General features: G+C 36.6%; 1 protein-coding gene across 1 annotated transcript in view; it reads right to left on the bottom strand.

Moving 5' to 3' along the window:
• Nucleotides 1-11,971, bottom strand: part of LOC138324185 (uncharacterized) — a 145,774-nt gene extending 133,803 nt beyond the window's left edge. The window contains exons 1-8 of the mRNA XM_069269265.1: nucleotides 11,814-11,971; nucleotides 9,822-9,933; nucleotides 9,411-9,488; nucleotides 5,471-5,685; nucleotides 3,923-4,000; nucleotides 3,634-3,729; nucleotides 3,022-3,114; nucleotides 1,359-1,472 (exon numbers count right to left, since the gene is read on the bottom strand). Coding sequence (XP_069125366.1) covers nucleotides 1,359-1,472; nucleotides 3,022-3,114; nucleotides 3,634-3,729; nucleotides 3,923-4,000; nucleotides 5,471-5,685; nucleotides 9,411-9,488; nucleotides 9,822-9,903 — 756 coding nt within the window. The 5' untranslated portion in view covers nucleotides 9,904-9,933; nucleotides 11,814-11,971. The remainder of the gene's footprint in view (nucleotides 1-1,358; nucleotides 1,473-3,021; nucleotides 3,115-3,633; nucleotides 3,730-3,922; nucleotides 4,001-5,470; nucleotides 5,686-9,410; nucleotides 9,489-9,821; nucleotides 9,934-11,813) is intronic.
• Nucleotides 11,972-15,844: the final 3,873 nt, after the last annotated feature.

The following is a 15,844-nucleotide window of genomic DNA, read 5'->3' as shown; positions in this document are numbered from 1 at the left end:
ATATATGCATACAGTCAAACCTGCTCTAACGACCGCCTGTCTATAACGACTGGCTGTCTATAACGACCGGTTTTTAGACTCCCCATGCGTTTTTACTATATAATGGCACTGTGCATAACGACCACCTGTCTAATGTGGCTAACGACGGGTCGTTTCAGCCCCGTCAAGGTTGTCTAACGACCGATCGCTGAGATCGACTTTTCAAGTACCGAATACAGTGTGTGTGTGGTAGCGTCCCTTTGACCTACTTCCGGTAATTAACTCCCTTTGTAAGCAAATGGCAGCCATTACTGAAGCCCAAGCTATGAATTGTTTATACAGTACTGTTTGGTTTATAATCTAGCGGTCATAACATTTGAGGTACAAATATGGTTGCCAACTTAAGGATGGAAGTTTTAACGACCGTTTATGCCTATCAAAGACTGAAATTATGTTTGGTCGCGAACGCCATGTGCACGAAAAGATCACTATAAAGCGTGATTTTGAAGCAACAACTCGAATGATACGGTAGGCAAAATAAAACATGGCAATTTATTCAATGTGTTCCGCTATTCATTGTCGATATTAAGCATTGTTTTATTACTAAGAAATGGCCTGTACTTGAGCTATTTCAATTGCCTATAAATTTACTTCTTTACAATTAGAGTCAGTCGGATTATCGCCCGATGTATCCCGGATATTTTCGATGTGTTTATAAATAAAATACGGTCCCATTACTTGGTAGAAATGTTACTGAAAGTTAACATGTGTACCTGCATTGGGATTTTAACAGTTTTGAAGCTGTATATTGTGAGAAAACGCCTCCAAATCGATCTTTCATGTTCCGAGATTAATTCGTCAAAACTGGTTACACGGCAACATTACATACGACTTGCCAGCGAGAATGTGTTTAAAAAAAAAAATACACGCATACATTGTCTGAAATAATCGTTCACAAATAAATCCAGGCCATGTGATGTCAGTTATTAGGTAATGATTATGTTCATAGCTGAAAAAATCTACTATGTATCAAAACGAGTTGATTTTGTTATGATCGAAATTTCCGATTGCATTAAAATAAAACGAAAACAAATCACAGAAATATATTGACACAATTATTTCTTAAATAATGCATGGCAATAAATATATAAACATCCAGTAGCAGGTCTGTTTTGTATTAATATAATTCTATCTTATTTACTGGCTCGTTTGTTGGCACGAAAGCCCCAACCTGTCTATAAAGGCAACCTGTCTATAGTGACCATTTTTCTGTCTCCCCTTCAGTGGTCGTTATAGACAGGTTTGACTGTATATCAAAATATGTGAGTCATACCTCAGAATATTATATAGGAATTAGTTATTAGCATTTTAAGACTTACCGCTGCCGTGATTATAAGTTCATAGAACTTGTTGCTACCAAGGGATTCGTAGTCAAGTGGATTTTGAATGCGGACAAAGCTACCATCAAGCAAGAACTTGTCTGAACCAACTCCCTACAAAATATTAAAATGCATGAATTCCTTAATTAGTAAATCACATTTCTCATATTTAATCCATACAGTACATGTACCAGTGATCTGAATCTTCATTTCAAGGCATCATTTATTATATACTGTGATCTTTCAACAAAGCAACAATGAAGAACATAAATTATCTTAATTCAAATTATTTATATTATCTAAAAAATGTCAAGCATAACCAAACTTAAAAAAAAATACGCCATTTTCTATGGTACATACCGATCAAATCTAACAAATACACCAATTTCTATGGTATATACCAGATCAATTCTAATAAATACACCAATTTCTATGGTATATACCGGATCAAATCTAATAAATACACCAATTTCTATGGTACATACCGGATCAATTCTAATAAATACACCAATTTCTATGGTACATACCAGATCAAATCTAATAAATACACCATTTTCTATGGTACATACCGGATCAAATCTAATAAATACACCAATTTCTATGGTACATACCAGATCAAATCTAATAAATACACCAATTTCTATGGTACATACCAGATCAATTCTAATAAATACACCAATTTCTATGGTACATACCGGATCAAATCTAATAAATACACCAATTTCTATGGTACATACCAGATCAATTCTAATAAATACACCAATTTCTATGGTATATACCGGATCAAATCTAATAAATACACCATTTTCTATGGTACATACCGGATCAATTCTAATAAATACACCAATTTCTATGGTACATACTGGATCAATTCTAATAAATACACCAATTTCTATGGTACATACCGGATCAATTCTAATAAATACACCAATTTCTATGGTACGTACCGGATCAATTCTAATAAATACACCAATTTCTATGGTACATACCAGATCAATTCTAATAAATACACCAATTTCTATGGTATATACCGGATCAATTCTAATAAATACACCAATTTCTATGATACATACTGGATTAATTTGAATAAATACACCAATTTCTATGGTACATACTGGATTAATTCCAATATAAATACACTAATTTCTATGGTACATACTGGATTAATTTGAATAAATACACCAATTTCTATAGTACATATCGGATCAATTTCAATAAATACACCAATTTCTATAGTACATACCGGATCAATTTCAATAAATACACCAATTTCTATGGTACATACTGGATTAATTTCAATAAATACACCAATTTCTATAGTACATACCGGATCAATTTCAATAAATACACCAATTTCTATAGTACATACCGGATCAATTTCAATAAATACACCAATTTCTATGGTACATACCGGATCAATTTCAATAAATACACCAATTTCTATGGTACATACTGGATTAATTTCAATAAATACACCAATTTCTATAGTACATACCGGATCAATTTCAATAAATACACCAATTTCTATGGTACATACCGGATCAATTTCAATAAATACACTAATTTCTATAGTACATACCGGATCAATTTCAATAAATACACCAATTTCTATGGTACATACTGGATTAATTTCAATAAATACACCAATTTCTATGGTACATACCGGATTAATTCCATATACAATCTCGCGGTTATTTCCATAATCTTTATCTGTAGCAAATATATCTTGGAAAACTGTTGTACCAACTACTGCCAACTGAAACATATATAAATCAAGCATATTGTCTTAAAAGTTTGCAAACAATTTTTTGTTCACACCCGATGAAATTAAAAACTAGTGACATCAATGCTGATAATTTATTGGTTTTTTTACCATGTCACAATGTGATCACATATAACATATTTTTATATACAGTTCAACTGAGTTTTCAAGGGATTTCTTTGTCCAAATCATTACCCAATGTGTCTATCTTGACATCACAATAAAGTCAGGTTTTCACACCATTCTCAGATTCTTTTTTCATAGTGGAATTAAGAAAAAATAATCGGCCAATCAGAAAGGGAGATTTAGTATGAAAAAAAATAATTATATAAATTTGATATTGTTATTACAGAGTATAGATTAAAAATCTTATTTGGATACACAAATATTTAATTGGTCTATCATCCTGTTACACATTATTTAAATGGTTAAAGGTCATTTCCTTAAACAAAGTACATTCTGAGTGAAAGTAAATAAATGATTCCAGAATACTATAACATAACAACCCATTACCTCGTCCACAACTGTCTGGTAGGGTAGGCCGAGGAACTCTGGTGTGTTGTCGTTCAAGTCCTCGATAGTCACCAGTACATTGTAGCTGATAGTGGTCTGAAATATACATTAATACACATTTCATTTATGTCACATGTTTCCAATATTGTAGGAAGAGATGGATAGTGCCATTATGTTTTTAAGATTATAAGTGGGTTCTGCACTTCATCAATATTTTGTTTCCAATAATGTTTGGCACTGAACAAAGTATCGACTATATAATTCCTATATCTAAAAAGCATTAACTCACTGATGGGTTTTGGACATCCTGGCACTGAAGTTTAAACTCCACTACATCAACGTCATCGGAGATCGCAGATGTTGCTCCCTGTACAAAAATCACAAAATATAATAAAGTCTCTCAAAATCTGGAATAAAGATAATAAAGGTAAAGTACATATATCACTAGACAGAAAGAAAAGAATTTATAAGAAAAAGGCCATTATTATGCAAAATTCTGTCTTCAGAAACATGTGTTCTTAAGTACAGTGGACCCGCGATAATCCGGACGCCGGTAGTCCTGAAAACTCACAATCCGAACGGAAATGTCAGGGAACGGATTTCCGTAACATTATTTATACTCACTAGTCCGGAAATTCGTATTCCGAATCCGGAGCTCCATTTTGGGAACGGAATGTCTTTTTCGTTAATAAATTCACACATTAATCCGGACAATTTGTTGTCGCCACGTGCCGAGAAAATCCAATGCCAGCTACAGTCATGTGTACAATATTGACACTGAGTGTGTTGTCATAACGACGGCTGCCAGGTCATAGCCACGGGCGTTTACCTGAACACCTTTCGCACAGGTACATGCAGTCATGTAACGGTTCATTGATTTTCTATAGGAGATCAAACTTCAGTATTGTTATTGAGATATGCAATATATGTTTAGCCACATGCTTTTAAACATGCATTTTGAGCTTGGGTACGGGTACAGACTGTACGTATGCTGTAGATACCTTACTTGTTTCGCATGCATTATATCACTCTGAGTTTCGGATACAATAAAGTGAGATTATACTCACAAAATTAATGAAGAATTTTAAATGTATGTGAATCTATTCGAATTCATCGCCTATGGTATAAGATATAAAGGCTACGGTACATGCCATTTACACGTGTGTGACATTGTGCACGAAGTTAGACGTGAACGGGCGCGTGGTTGTTACACACGTCTGTAAGTCAGAAAGCAAAGACTTGTAGAAATGGTCATTAAAAACACACATTATACAAAATAACAATTATATGAGTTCATAAAATGTTCACAACTATTTGTTATCATAGTTTTTTATGCCAAGAACGTAGATGATATTGATCCTTTGTTAGGCAATTTGCCGTACGACAGATCAAGAGTGGGATACGTAGCTATATGCATACATAGTACACAATTAACAAGGGCTTTAGGTTTCGTATTTTGAAAAAGAAATATGTTTATTCAATATTTTAAACGTAATGATATAAAAATACCAATAAAACATAACAAACGAAGTATTAATTATAATACACATATATTACATAAAAGCTTATCATCGATTACAAGGTCAAGGGGAGTAACCTGTATGTGACAATTTAATTGACTAAGAACACGGAATTCGGCAGTCCGGAAAACTCGTAATCCGGACGGTTTAGGCTTGGAACGAAGGTGTCCGGATTATCGAGGGTCCACTGTATATCATTAGTAATTGAGATTATGTGTATGATTTGTTACACAGAAAACACACCTCTGTTCACTAGATTACCATGATGTCTGTAAAATTCAATAAAATTTGTACACTATTTATGGGTGGATACGTACATCTCTGTCGATGGCAGCAGTAAGCCGGATGTAGACACCCTGGGTCTCCCCATTGATCGGAGAAGGCAGTGCCTGTTGTATAAGCTCGAAGTGAGATGTACCAGTGGGCACGGTCGATCCAACATCTAAAATCTGAAGGTTCACTTGATTTGATCCAGCAGTTAGGGTTCCAAAAACTGTACTGAATGCAGTGAATTGAGCTGTGTTTGCCAGATCTAAAATATAATAAGATAATTAAATATACAAAACACTGAAAGAGAATAACTTTGTTTGTATTCTACTAAACACTAAAGCTTAAAAACAGTTGTTCCAAGAATGGTTTGTTTGGCAGATTTCTCCCAATGGGATCAGTAAATCTGATAGTCGACACAAAACAGTCAGAAGATCTGATCATCCAAACAGTCTCCCATTGTGATCAGTAAATCTGATAGTCGACACAAAACGGTCAGGAGATCTGATCATCCAAACAGTCTCCCAATGTGATCCGAAAATCTGATAGTCGACACAAAACGGTCAGAAGATCTGATCATCCAAACAGTCTCCCAATGTGATCAGAAAATCTGATAGTCGACACAAAATGGTCAGGAGATCTGATCATCCAAACAGTCTCCCAATGTGATCAGTAAATCTGATAGTCAACACAAAACGGTCAGAAGATCTGATCATCCAAACAGTCTCCCAATGTGATCAGTAAATCTGATAGTCGACACAAAATGGTCAGGAGATCTGATCATCCAAACAGTCTCCCAATGTGATCAGTAAATCTGATAGTCGACACAAAATGGTCAGGAGATCTGATCATCCAAACAGTCTCCCAATGTGATCAGTAAATCTGATAGTCGACACAAAATGGTCAGGAGATCTGATCATCCAAACAGTCTCCCAATGTGATCAGTAAATCTGATAGTCGAACACAAAACGGTCAGAAGATCTGATCATCCAAACAGTCTCCCAATGTGATCAGTAAATCTGATAGTCGACACAAAACGGTCAGAAGATCTGATTATCCAAACAGTCTCCCAATGTGATCAGTGAATTTATCTGATAGTCGACACAAAATGATCAGAAGATCTGATCATCCAAACAGTCTCCCAATGTGATCAGTAAATCTGATAGTCGACACAAAATGGTCAGGAGATCTGATCATCCAAACAGTCTCCCAATGTGATCAGTAAATCTGACACAAAATGGTCAGGAGATCTGATCATCCAAACAGTCTCCCAATGTGATCAGTAAATCTGATAGTCGACACAAAACGGTCAGAAGATCTGATCATCCAAACAGTCTCCCAATGTGATTAGTTAAATCTGATAGTCGACACAAAACAGTCAGAAGATCTGATCATCCAAACAGTCTCCCAATGTGATCAGTAAATCTGATAGTCGACACAAACGGTCAGAAGATCTGATCATCCAAACAGTCTCCCAATGTGATCAGTAAATCTGATAGTCAACACAAAACGGTCAGAAGATCTGATCATCCAAACAGTCTCCCAATGTGATCAGTAAATCTGATAGTCGACACAAAACGGTCAGGAGATCTGATCATCCAAACAGTCTCCCAATTAGAGCTGTTATCATATATCGGCATCGCGATATATCACGATTGTAGAGAAGAGACGACGATATCGTTAAAAAAACTTATATCTACGATATACTCGTCAGCCGTAACCCATCATGTGTTAGTTGGAAAGGAATCTGATAGTCGACACAAAATGGTCAGGAGATCTGATCAGTAAATCTGATAGTCAACACAAAACGGTCAGAAGATCTGATCATCCAAACAGTCTCCCAATGTGACCAGTCAATCTGATAGTCGACACAAAATGGTCAGAAGATCTGATCATCCAAACAGTCTCCCAATGTGATCAGTAAATCTGATAGTCGACACAAAATGGTCAGAAGATCTGATCATCCAAACAGTCTCCCAATGTGATCAGTAAATCTGATAGTCGACACAAAATGGTCAGGAGATCTGATCATCCAAACAGTCTCCCAATGTGATCAGTAAATCTGATAGTCGACACAAAACGGTCAGGAGATCTGATCATCCAAACAGTCTCCCAATGTGATCAGTAAATCTGATAGTCGACACAAAACGGTCAGAAGATCTGATCATCCAAACAGTCTCCCAATGTGATCAGTAAATCTGATAGTCGACACAAAACGGTCAGAAGATCTGATTATCCAAACAGTCTCCCAATGTGATCAGTAAATCTGATAGTCGACACAAAATGGTCAGAAGATCTGATCATCCAAACAGTCTCCCAATGTGATCAGTAAATCTGATAGTCGACACAAAATGGTCAGGAGATCTGATCATCCAAACAGTCTCCCAATGTGATCAGTAAATCTGATAGTCGACACAAAACGGTCAGGAGATCTGATCATCCAAACAGTCTCCCAATGTGATCAGTAAATCTGATAGTCGACACAAAACGGTCAGAAGATCTGATCATCCAAACAGTCTCCCAATGTGATCAGTAAATCTGATAGTCGACACAAAACGGTCAGAAGATCTGATCATCCAAACAGTCTCCCAATTAGAGCTGTTATCATATATCGGCATCGCGATATATCACGATTGTAGAGAAGAGACGACGATATCGTTAAAAAAACTTATATCTACGATATCGTCGTCAGCCGTAACCCATCATGTGTTAGTTGGAAAGGAAACAAAAACATTGCACTGTCGGGACACGGACAGAATCTGATTGACTTGTAAACAAACATCTAATTAAAAGTATAACAAATAAATGTTTGTTTTGATGAATGTTTCACTTTATTTATTTACAAATTACACTCTATATTGTACTTTCATGATTGGTCCCCCAAACATGACTTATATTTCCATAAATTCCTTTTATATTTTACTTGGCAAAAATCGCGATATTATTGTGACGATTTCGTCAAATTTTGACGACATCTTTTGACGATATCGTGATGCACATTTTCTCTACAATAGCAGCTCTACTCCCAATGTGATCAGAAAATCTGATAGTCGACACAAAACGGTCAGAAGATCTGATCATCCAAACAGTCTCCCAATGTGATCAGTAAATCTGATAGTCGACACAAAACGGTCAGAAGATCTGATCATCCAAACAGTCTCCCAATGTGATCAGAAAATCTGATAGTCGACATAAAACGGTCAGGAGTTCTGATCATCCAAACAGTCTCCCAATGTGATCAGTAAATCTGATAGTTGACACAAAACGGTCAGAAGATCTGATCATCCAAACAGTCTCCCAATGTGATCAGTAAATCTGATAGTCGACACAAAACGGTCAGGAGATCTGATCATCCAAACAGTCTCCCAATGTGATCAGTAAATCTGATAGTCGACACAAAACGGTCAGGAGATCTGATCATCCAAACAGTCTCCCAATGTGATCAGTAAATCTGATAGTCGACACAAAACGGTCAGGAGATCTGATCATCCAAACAGTCTCCCAATGTGACCAGTCAATCTGATAGTCGACACAAAACGGTCAGGAGATTTGATCATCCAAACACACATGAGCACATCTTTTCACCAGAGGTTACAGTAGCTGATTATACATTCACAATTTGATCACAACTAAAAACATTCCAAAACTTTCAGGTTTTGTATCCCCCCCCCCCCCCGCCCCCAACAAATCATATTTGATATTTGTCTATAAAATATTATCGGTTCTGAAATAAGCTTCCTCTGTTTTTTTGTTGTTGTATTATTTCAAATGGAAATCTTGAGTTTCTTTGAGAAGTTTTCGGATTTTTATTTAGTTTCCAATCTTAACAGAGGAAAAGATGGCCAATTATATATAAAGGTATGTATCCTTATTTATGTCTCCCTATTGCTAACATCTGTAAATGTAGCCCACAATTGGTTTACACAACTGAATGACATGTAAATTGAAAAGAAACTTAGATACACCTGTACTTTATTTGGTAAAACTTACCGGCTGTGGTGGCTTCTTGGAATGCCAGTCTTATTGTAGGATTGGATGGTGTAGTGGAACCAGAGGTTAAATCACAAGCTGATGAAAACAACACACAAATATATTACACACAATGTCTACAGATGAAGTACCTGAATTTCATAGAAAGTATATAAAGCAATAGAAAATTACGAAGAAGAAATGCCTTAATGAGGGAAAACCAACACAAGTCATTTTTTATTGATACCAGTTTCAAATAAGTAAAACAAAATAAATGTTTTGTTTTTTTCTAATTTGGTGGATAAAATCCCTATCTTCAGAGAATGATTTTTTTTTAATATAAAAGTACATCGTCTTTTATAGAATGGGCTTCCAGAGTTTTATGATTAAGGATCAAATTCCTGCATGCAGCAACAAGGACATAAAACTTACGACTTTGAGCAGCTACATAGCTAACCATCACCAGGGCCGTGACAAGGAGCCCCAATGAATCAGGCCGGCTGGGGACGGCCATGGTCGAGGTGGACGATGCCAATATCTGCCTCTATAAGCAGGAAAAATTATGTCTCTATTTGCAAGAAAAAATATGTCACAATAGAATTTTCTTATGATTTTAACAGTAATACTACAAGAATATCACTCCAATAAAGTTAGCCGTAAACTTACAGAAGTTACATAATAATAATAATTTACTTTATTTTCATTTGATTGCACATTGAGTCAAAGACTCTTCTCACATGTGGTTGAACATATAAAATGTACAGTATTTACAGCAAGTTATATAATACATCAAAGCATTCATAATCTTGTAATCTAGATTCACAGAAAGCTTTAGTTTACAATACCATAATTAATAAGTAAAATATCAAAAATGAATTAAAATGCAAAAATAAAATTCAGAGCACCAGCGTATGTCCTATTCTTAATTTCGCTTTGCTGAAATTCACTTGATTTATGCCGAGACAAACATCAATACAATGTACAAAGCTCCAAAATTTTAAATGAAAGAAATGATTATATGCTTAAAATCAAGAATCAAAACAATTCAAATAATAACCCTGCCTATATGTTTTGTTTTAGGAAGTTTGGTATATATAAACAAGTATTATTTACTTGTTGGTATACATCTAGTCCCACCCAGTAGCTAGTCAGACGCTACAATACTAGAGTAGTGTTCACCGGAGCAAGACGTTACCTGAATGAGTTGACCAAGCCCTGTAATACACCTAGACTACCTGTTTGACAACTTACGGGTACTTCTATACTAAAAAATGGAGCGAAAAACAAAAAATATAATTTAATGTTGGATAGATGTTTTTATCAATATTGTTTTTATTAGCACTACCCAATGTATTCTATTACTGCTATTAGTGTTGGTGTCATACAGTATTGGTCTCATGCAATATGCAATACCACTTATTATTTTCGTTAATCACTTCATCTGATCAACAACAGACTTGATTATATAACCAATATTGACCGTATGCATCGAAAGATGAGTTGTCCGAGTTCCTGTATATGTTGTACTTCAGTATCCTGTATATGTTGTACTTCATATATCATCTATGCAATTATATCTTATACTCATTGTCATATTATGTGCGATTTTACACAAATTGTATAATGTATATAATCATATTGTAGTAATTTCACAAATATCTAATCGATTTGAATTTCTTTAAAAGGATAAGGATCATTACTGTTGCATCTCATAAATATTTGCTCCTAGAAATTTGATTTTTTAGAATTCATAAAAATTATTTTATATTCCTATAATGGTGTATAAAAACATATTATATATCATGTTATTAATTCAGTGTTTATAAAAACTAATTGAAAGTATTAAAAAAGAATTGTCAATAAATTCCACAGATCATATTTTTGCTAAAAATTCAACATTGATGAAGGTTATATTTGGTACATTACAACCAATATAGAAGCATGTTTTCAAAAAGTTTTCGGTTACACCCTATAAATACTGTACACTCGTACTTACTGGTTAAGTACACGGATTTCACATAATCAGTATACATAATATGCATGAGTCTAAATAAAAATTTCTTTCTTGTGATTTTGAGCAAAATGTCAAAAAAATCAAATCAAATGAACACCTGAAATCCCCCCAATAAATGTTTGTGCCTTCCCAACCCTCACTCCCAGTTACCTAACTACCTGTCAATCAAAATCATATCGTTGTTTTCTTAACTAATTAGCAAATATTGGTCTACGATAGCATAATTATGTCTGTCTATAAAATCCTGATTATTGAAAATATTTATAGAAACATCTCATCATCTTTGCATTCAACATGTGTCAACTCTTATCTTAGTAGGCCTAAACAGTAGCCACAGCGTGCTTCAAGCATGATCGTACTCATAAACCGGTATCGAAATACCAAACTGTAAAATAAAATTCAATATTTACCTGTTGTTATTAAATAATCGAATATCCGAAAAATCTAAGTCCGATCCTGCCTGCTGAATAAAAATGCAGGTTTGTTTTGGCCACTGATGCACTGTTGGCCGATGTCCGTACCCGTGGTTGCAACCTCGCGGAATCACCACCACACCTTGAGTACGGCCTGTAGCAGGTACAATAATATATGCTAAGGTTTTCATAATGAAAAGCCCGTCTCTTGATACTATTTTAAACCTCAATAGGCAGGAGTCCACTCAAGCGTAGTTGACAAACCGGTTCTACAAGTGGAGCGGGTTTTCTTTCCAAAGGTGGCGCCTTGCAGTGAAGTAAAAATAACAGCCAATCAGGAAAAGGGGGTTTCCCGAGTTTCTAATTAGGACGAAAAAAGAATGTATGCAGGTTTAGTTTCGTATTTAAATCTTGTTTTTCTTTCAAAATATAGTTTTCCCATTATAGCTATGGTTACTGCACACAATTATTTAGTCATAAAAAGTATATTTCCAAATAAAATTACCAGCGAGCGACATAGCTAGCTAGCTAGCTATTAAAGCACAGGGATATGAGTTACAGTTTATATTAAAATATAAACCCACCAGAGAAGAGGTTTGGAAGTCAAGATTAAAAAAAATAAAATAATAATTCGTATTCTACGTAGTCCTATACACGGCTAGAAATGTGGTTATTTAGCTGCTAAATCTCTATATGAGGCAAAAATTGTGACTTGGTAAGCTTTCCACGTGCACCCTTTGCCGTGAAATATAGTAATTAACTTATTCTCAAATCCCTGTGGTATAGGCCTAATGTTATTTCTGTGACGTTATCTTTGCAAGTTACTTACGCAGAAACATTCTAAACCTTCAGAACCAAATTACATTTTACCATAAACCAGAAATATGTAGACATTCTGGTGTTTCGTTTGACTCGATAAGTCAAGTAATTGTTGAGAAAATTTATTCCCGGTTCATAGGCCCTGCGTCTCGCGTGGTGTTTATAAGCGTAGAGAGACAGTGGAGCCTAACCCTTCTCACTTATAAATCCTTGGTCAATTTATCATATATAATAAAGATTTACTTCACATAAAAGTCAAAAATAAATTATACTCATCATATATGTATATAAGAAATATTAAAGTCAAATAAGGAAAATCCACTTTGAAATATAAGTGAAAATCCGTGAAGTTATTCTGTGTCTTCAAACCAGAAACATATATTATACATATATCTGCTGCTAACTCAAGGGCTCTATATTGTATAGTACATGTATGAGATAAAACCACCAACAACAACAAATCTTATTGCCATATTTTGGTTTCTTCGCCTTTCACATTCTAGTAAAAATGGTATACATTTAACATATTATAAGGATATTTTTAAGTAAGTTTCGTAACAGGTCTAAACCACAGGCAAGCGCATTTTGTTTTAAGAACGATATTATGATATAAATCTCTGGTTATTTTTAATCCGCAAATACCCGTGGTCTAAACAATGATAGATATCGGGGCCCCGTGGACGACAGCAAATCAACTAAACACGACAGGGGGTCTGTCTTGCCCCTTTCATGTTACCTCACGTGATGTGCCAATGGTCCTGACCACAACTTACACATGATCTCAGCATGGTATCGGCACCCCGTTGTGAACGAACAACTAACTTTGACGATCACTCTCTTATGCTTATGATAACAGTTGTACGTGTATATATCTCACATGCTCTGTCTCAAGATGTCTCCGTAATATCAGAAACATATATATTAGTAGAGATTTAAATTAAATCTCTGATATTAGATATATGTATTGTACGTATATATATGTTTCTGGTAATATTAGGATCCTTTTATACTGCTACTGTTTAGGTTTAACAGCCTAACTTGTGGTACAAAATTATGATGGATAAGTCCGCCTATCTGCTGGATAGAAGTTGACAATTCTTTGAAGAATTTATAAAATGTTAGATCAAGTCCGCCTAAATTTTAAAATAAAACCACTTCTTGGCTACACGCTTATTCACCTTTTAATTGCGACTGGCCTGTCTCCTTATTCGAGGAAAAGTTAAGTTTATTAGGATGAAAGTTAACATCTCTAAATATTACTAGAGATCTGTTCGCGTAATATTTTTTACTAACAAAATCCAAAGAATTGTGAATCGCTACCTCTATAATGGTGAAGTTTATTCGGAGAATTATTATTTTCGGGAAAAGGTCAAACTCTCTCTCTCTCTGAAAGAAAGTCTGTCCATTCATCAACGTAGGGAAAGTTCTCTAGATCTCTCATTAATATAAAGAAATGAGAAGATAGCACCTCTGTAAAACTAAAGACATTTCTGTCTCCATCCTCGATACTCCAGGGGTACGATCTCTACACGTGTAGAGGTCATATACCCCTGTCGAGAGTATCTCCGTCCTCGATACTCCAGGGGTACGATCTCTACACGTGTATATAGAGGTCATATACCCCTGTCCTGGGTATCTCCATCCTCGATACTCCAGGGGTACCATCTCTACACGTGTAGAGTTCATATAGCCCTGTCCAGAGTATCTCCATCCTCAACACTCCAGGGGTACGATCTCTACACGTGTAGAGGTCATATACCCCTGTCCAGAGTATCTCCATCCTCAATACTCCAGGGGTACGATCTCTACACGTGTAGAGGTCATATACCCCTGTCCAGAGTATCTCCGTCCTCGATACTCCAGGGGTACCATCTCTACACGTGTAGAGGTCATATACCCCTGTCCAGAGTATCTCCATCCTCAATACTCCAGGGGTACCATCTCTACACGTGTAGAGGTCATATACCCCTGTCCAGAGTATCTCCATCCTCAATACTCCAGGGGTACGATCTCTACACGTGTAGAGGTCATATACCCCTGTCCAGAGTATCTCCATCCTCGATACTCCAGGGGTACCATCTCTACACGTGTAGAGGTCATATACCCCTGTCCAGAGTATCTCCATCCTCGATACTCCAGGGGTACCATCTCTACACGTGTAGAGGTCATATACCCCTGTCCAGAGTATCTCCATCCTCAATACTCCAGGGGTACCATCTCTACACGTGTAGAGGTCATATACCCCTGTCCAGAGTATCTCCGTCCTCGATACTCCAGGGGTACCATCTCTACACGTGTATATAGAGGTCATATACCCCTGTCCTGGGTATCTCCATCCTCGATACTCCAGGGGTACCATCTCTACACGTTTAGAGTCATATTCCCTCTCGTACTCAGAGTATCTCCTCCTCATACTCCGGGGTACCATCTCTACACTGTGAGTATATACCCTGTCCAGAGTATCTCCTCCTCATACTCCAGGGGTACCCACGTGTAGAGTGTCCAGTCCAGTATCTCCATCCTCGATACTCCAGGGGTACCATCTCTACATTACCGTGTTCCCTGTAGAGTTCATATACCCTGTCCAGAGTATCTCCGTCCTCGATACTCCAGGGGTACCATCTCTACACGTGTAGAGTCATATACCCTGTCCAGGTATCTCCTCCTCATACTCCAGGGGTACCATCTCTACACGTGTAGAGGTCATATACCCTGTCCAGAGTATCTCCGTCCTCGATACTCCAGGGTACCATCTCTACACGTGTAGAGGTCATATACCCCTGTCCAGAGTATCTCCATCCTCGATACTCCAGGGGTACCATCTCTACACGTGTAGAGGTCATATACCCCTGTCCAGAGTATCTCCGTCCTCGATACTCCAGGGGTACCATCTCTACACGTGTAGAGGTCATATAGCCCTGTCCAGAGTATCTCCATCCTCAATACTCCAGGGGTACCATCTCTACACGTGTAGAGGTCATATACCCCTGTCCAGAGTATCTCCGTCCTCGATACTCCAGGGGTACCATCTCTACACGTGTAGAGGTCATATACCCCTGTCCAGAGTATCTCCGTCCTCGATACTCCAGGGGTACCATCTCTACACGTGTAGAGGTCATATACCCCTGTCCAGAGTATCTCCATCCTCGATACTCCAGGGGTACCATCTCTACACGTGTAGAGGTCATATACCCCTGTCCAGAGTATCT

This window comes from Argopecten irradians, chromosome 5, assembly GCF_041381155.1.
Source record: "Argopecten irradians isolate NY chromosome 5, Ai_NY, whole genome shotgun sequence".
Lineage (NCBI taxonomy): Eukaryota > Metazoa > Mollusca > Bivalvia > Pectinida > Pectinidae > Argopecten > Argopecten irradians.
Note: the sequence above shows the minus strand (reverse complement) of the source record. Positions and strands in the feature narration are given on the sequence as shown.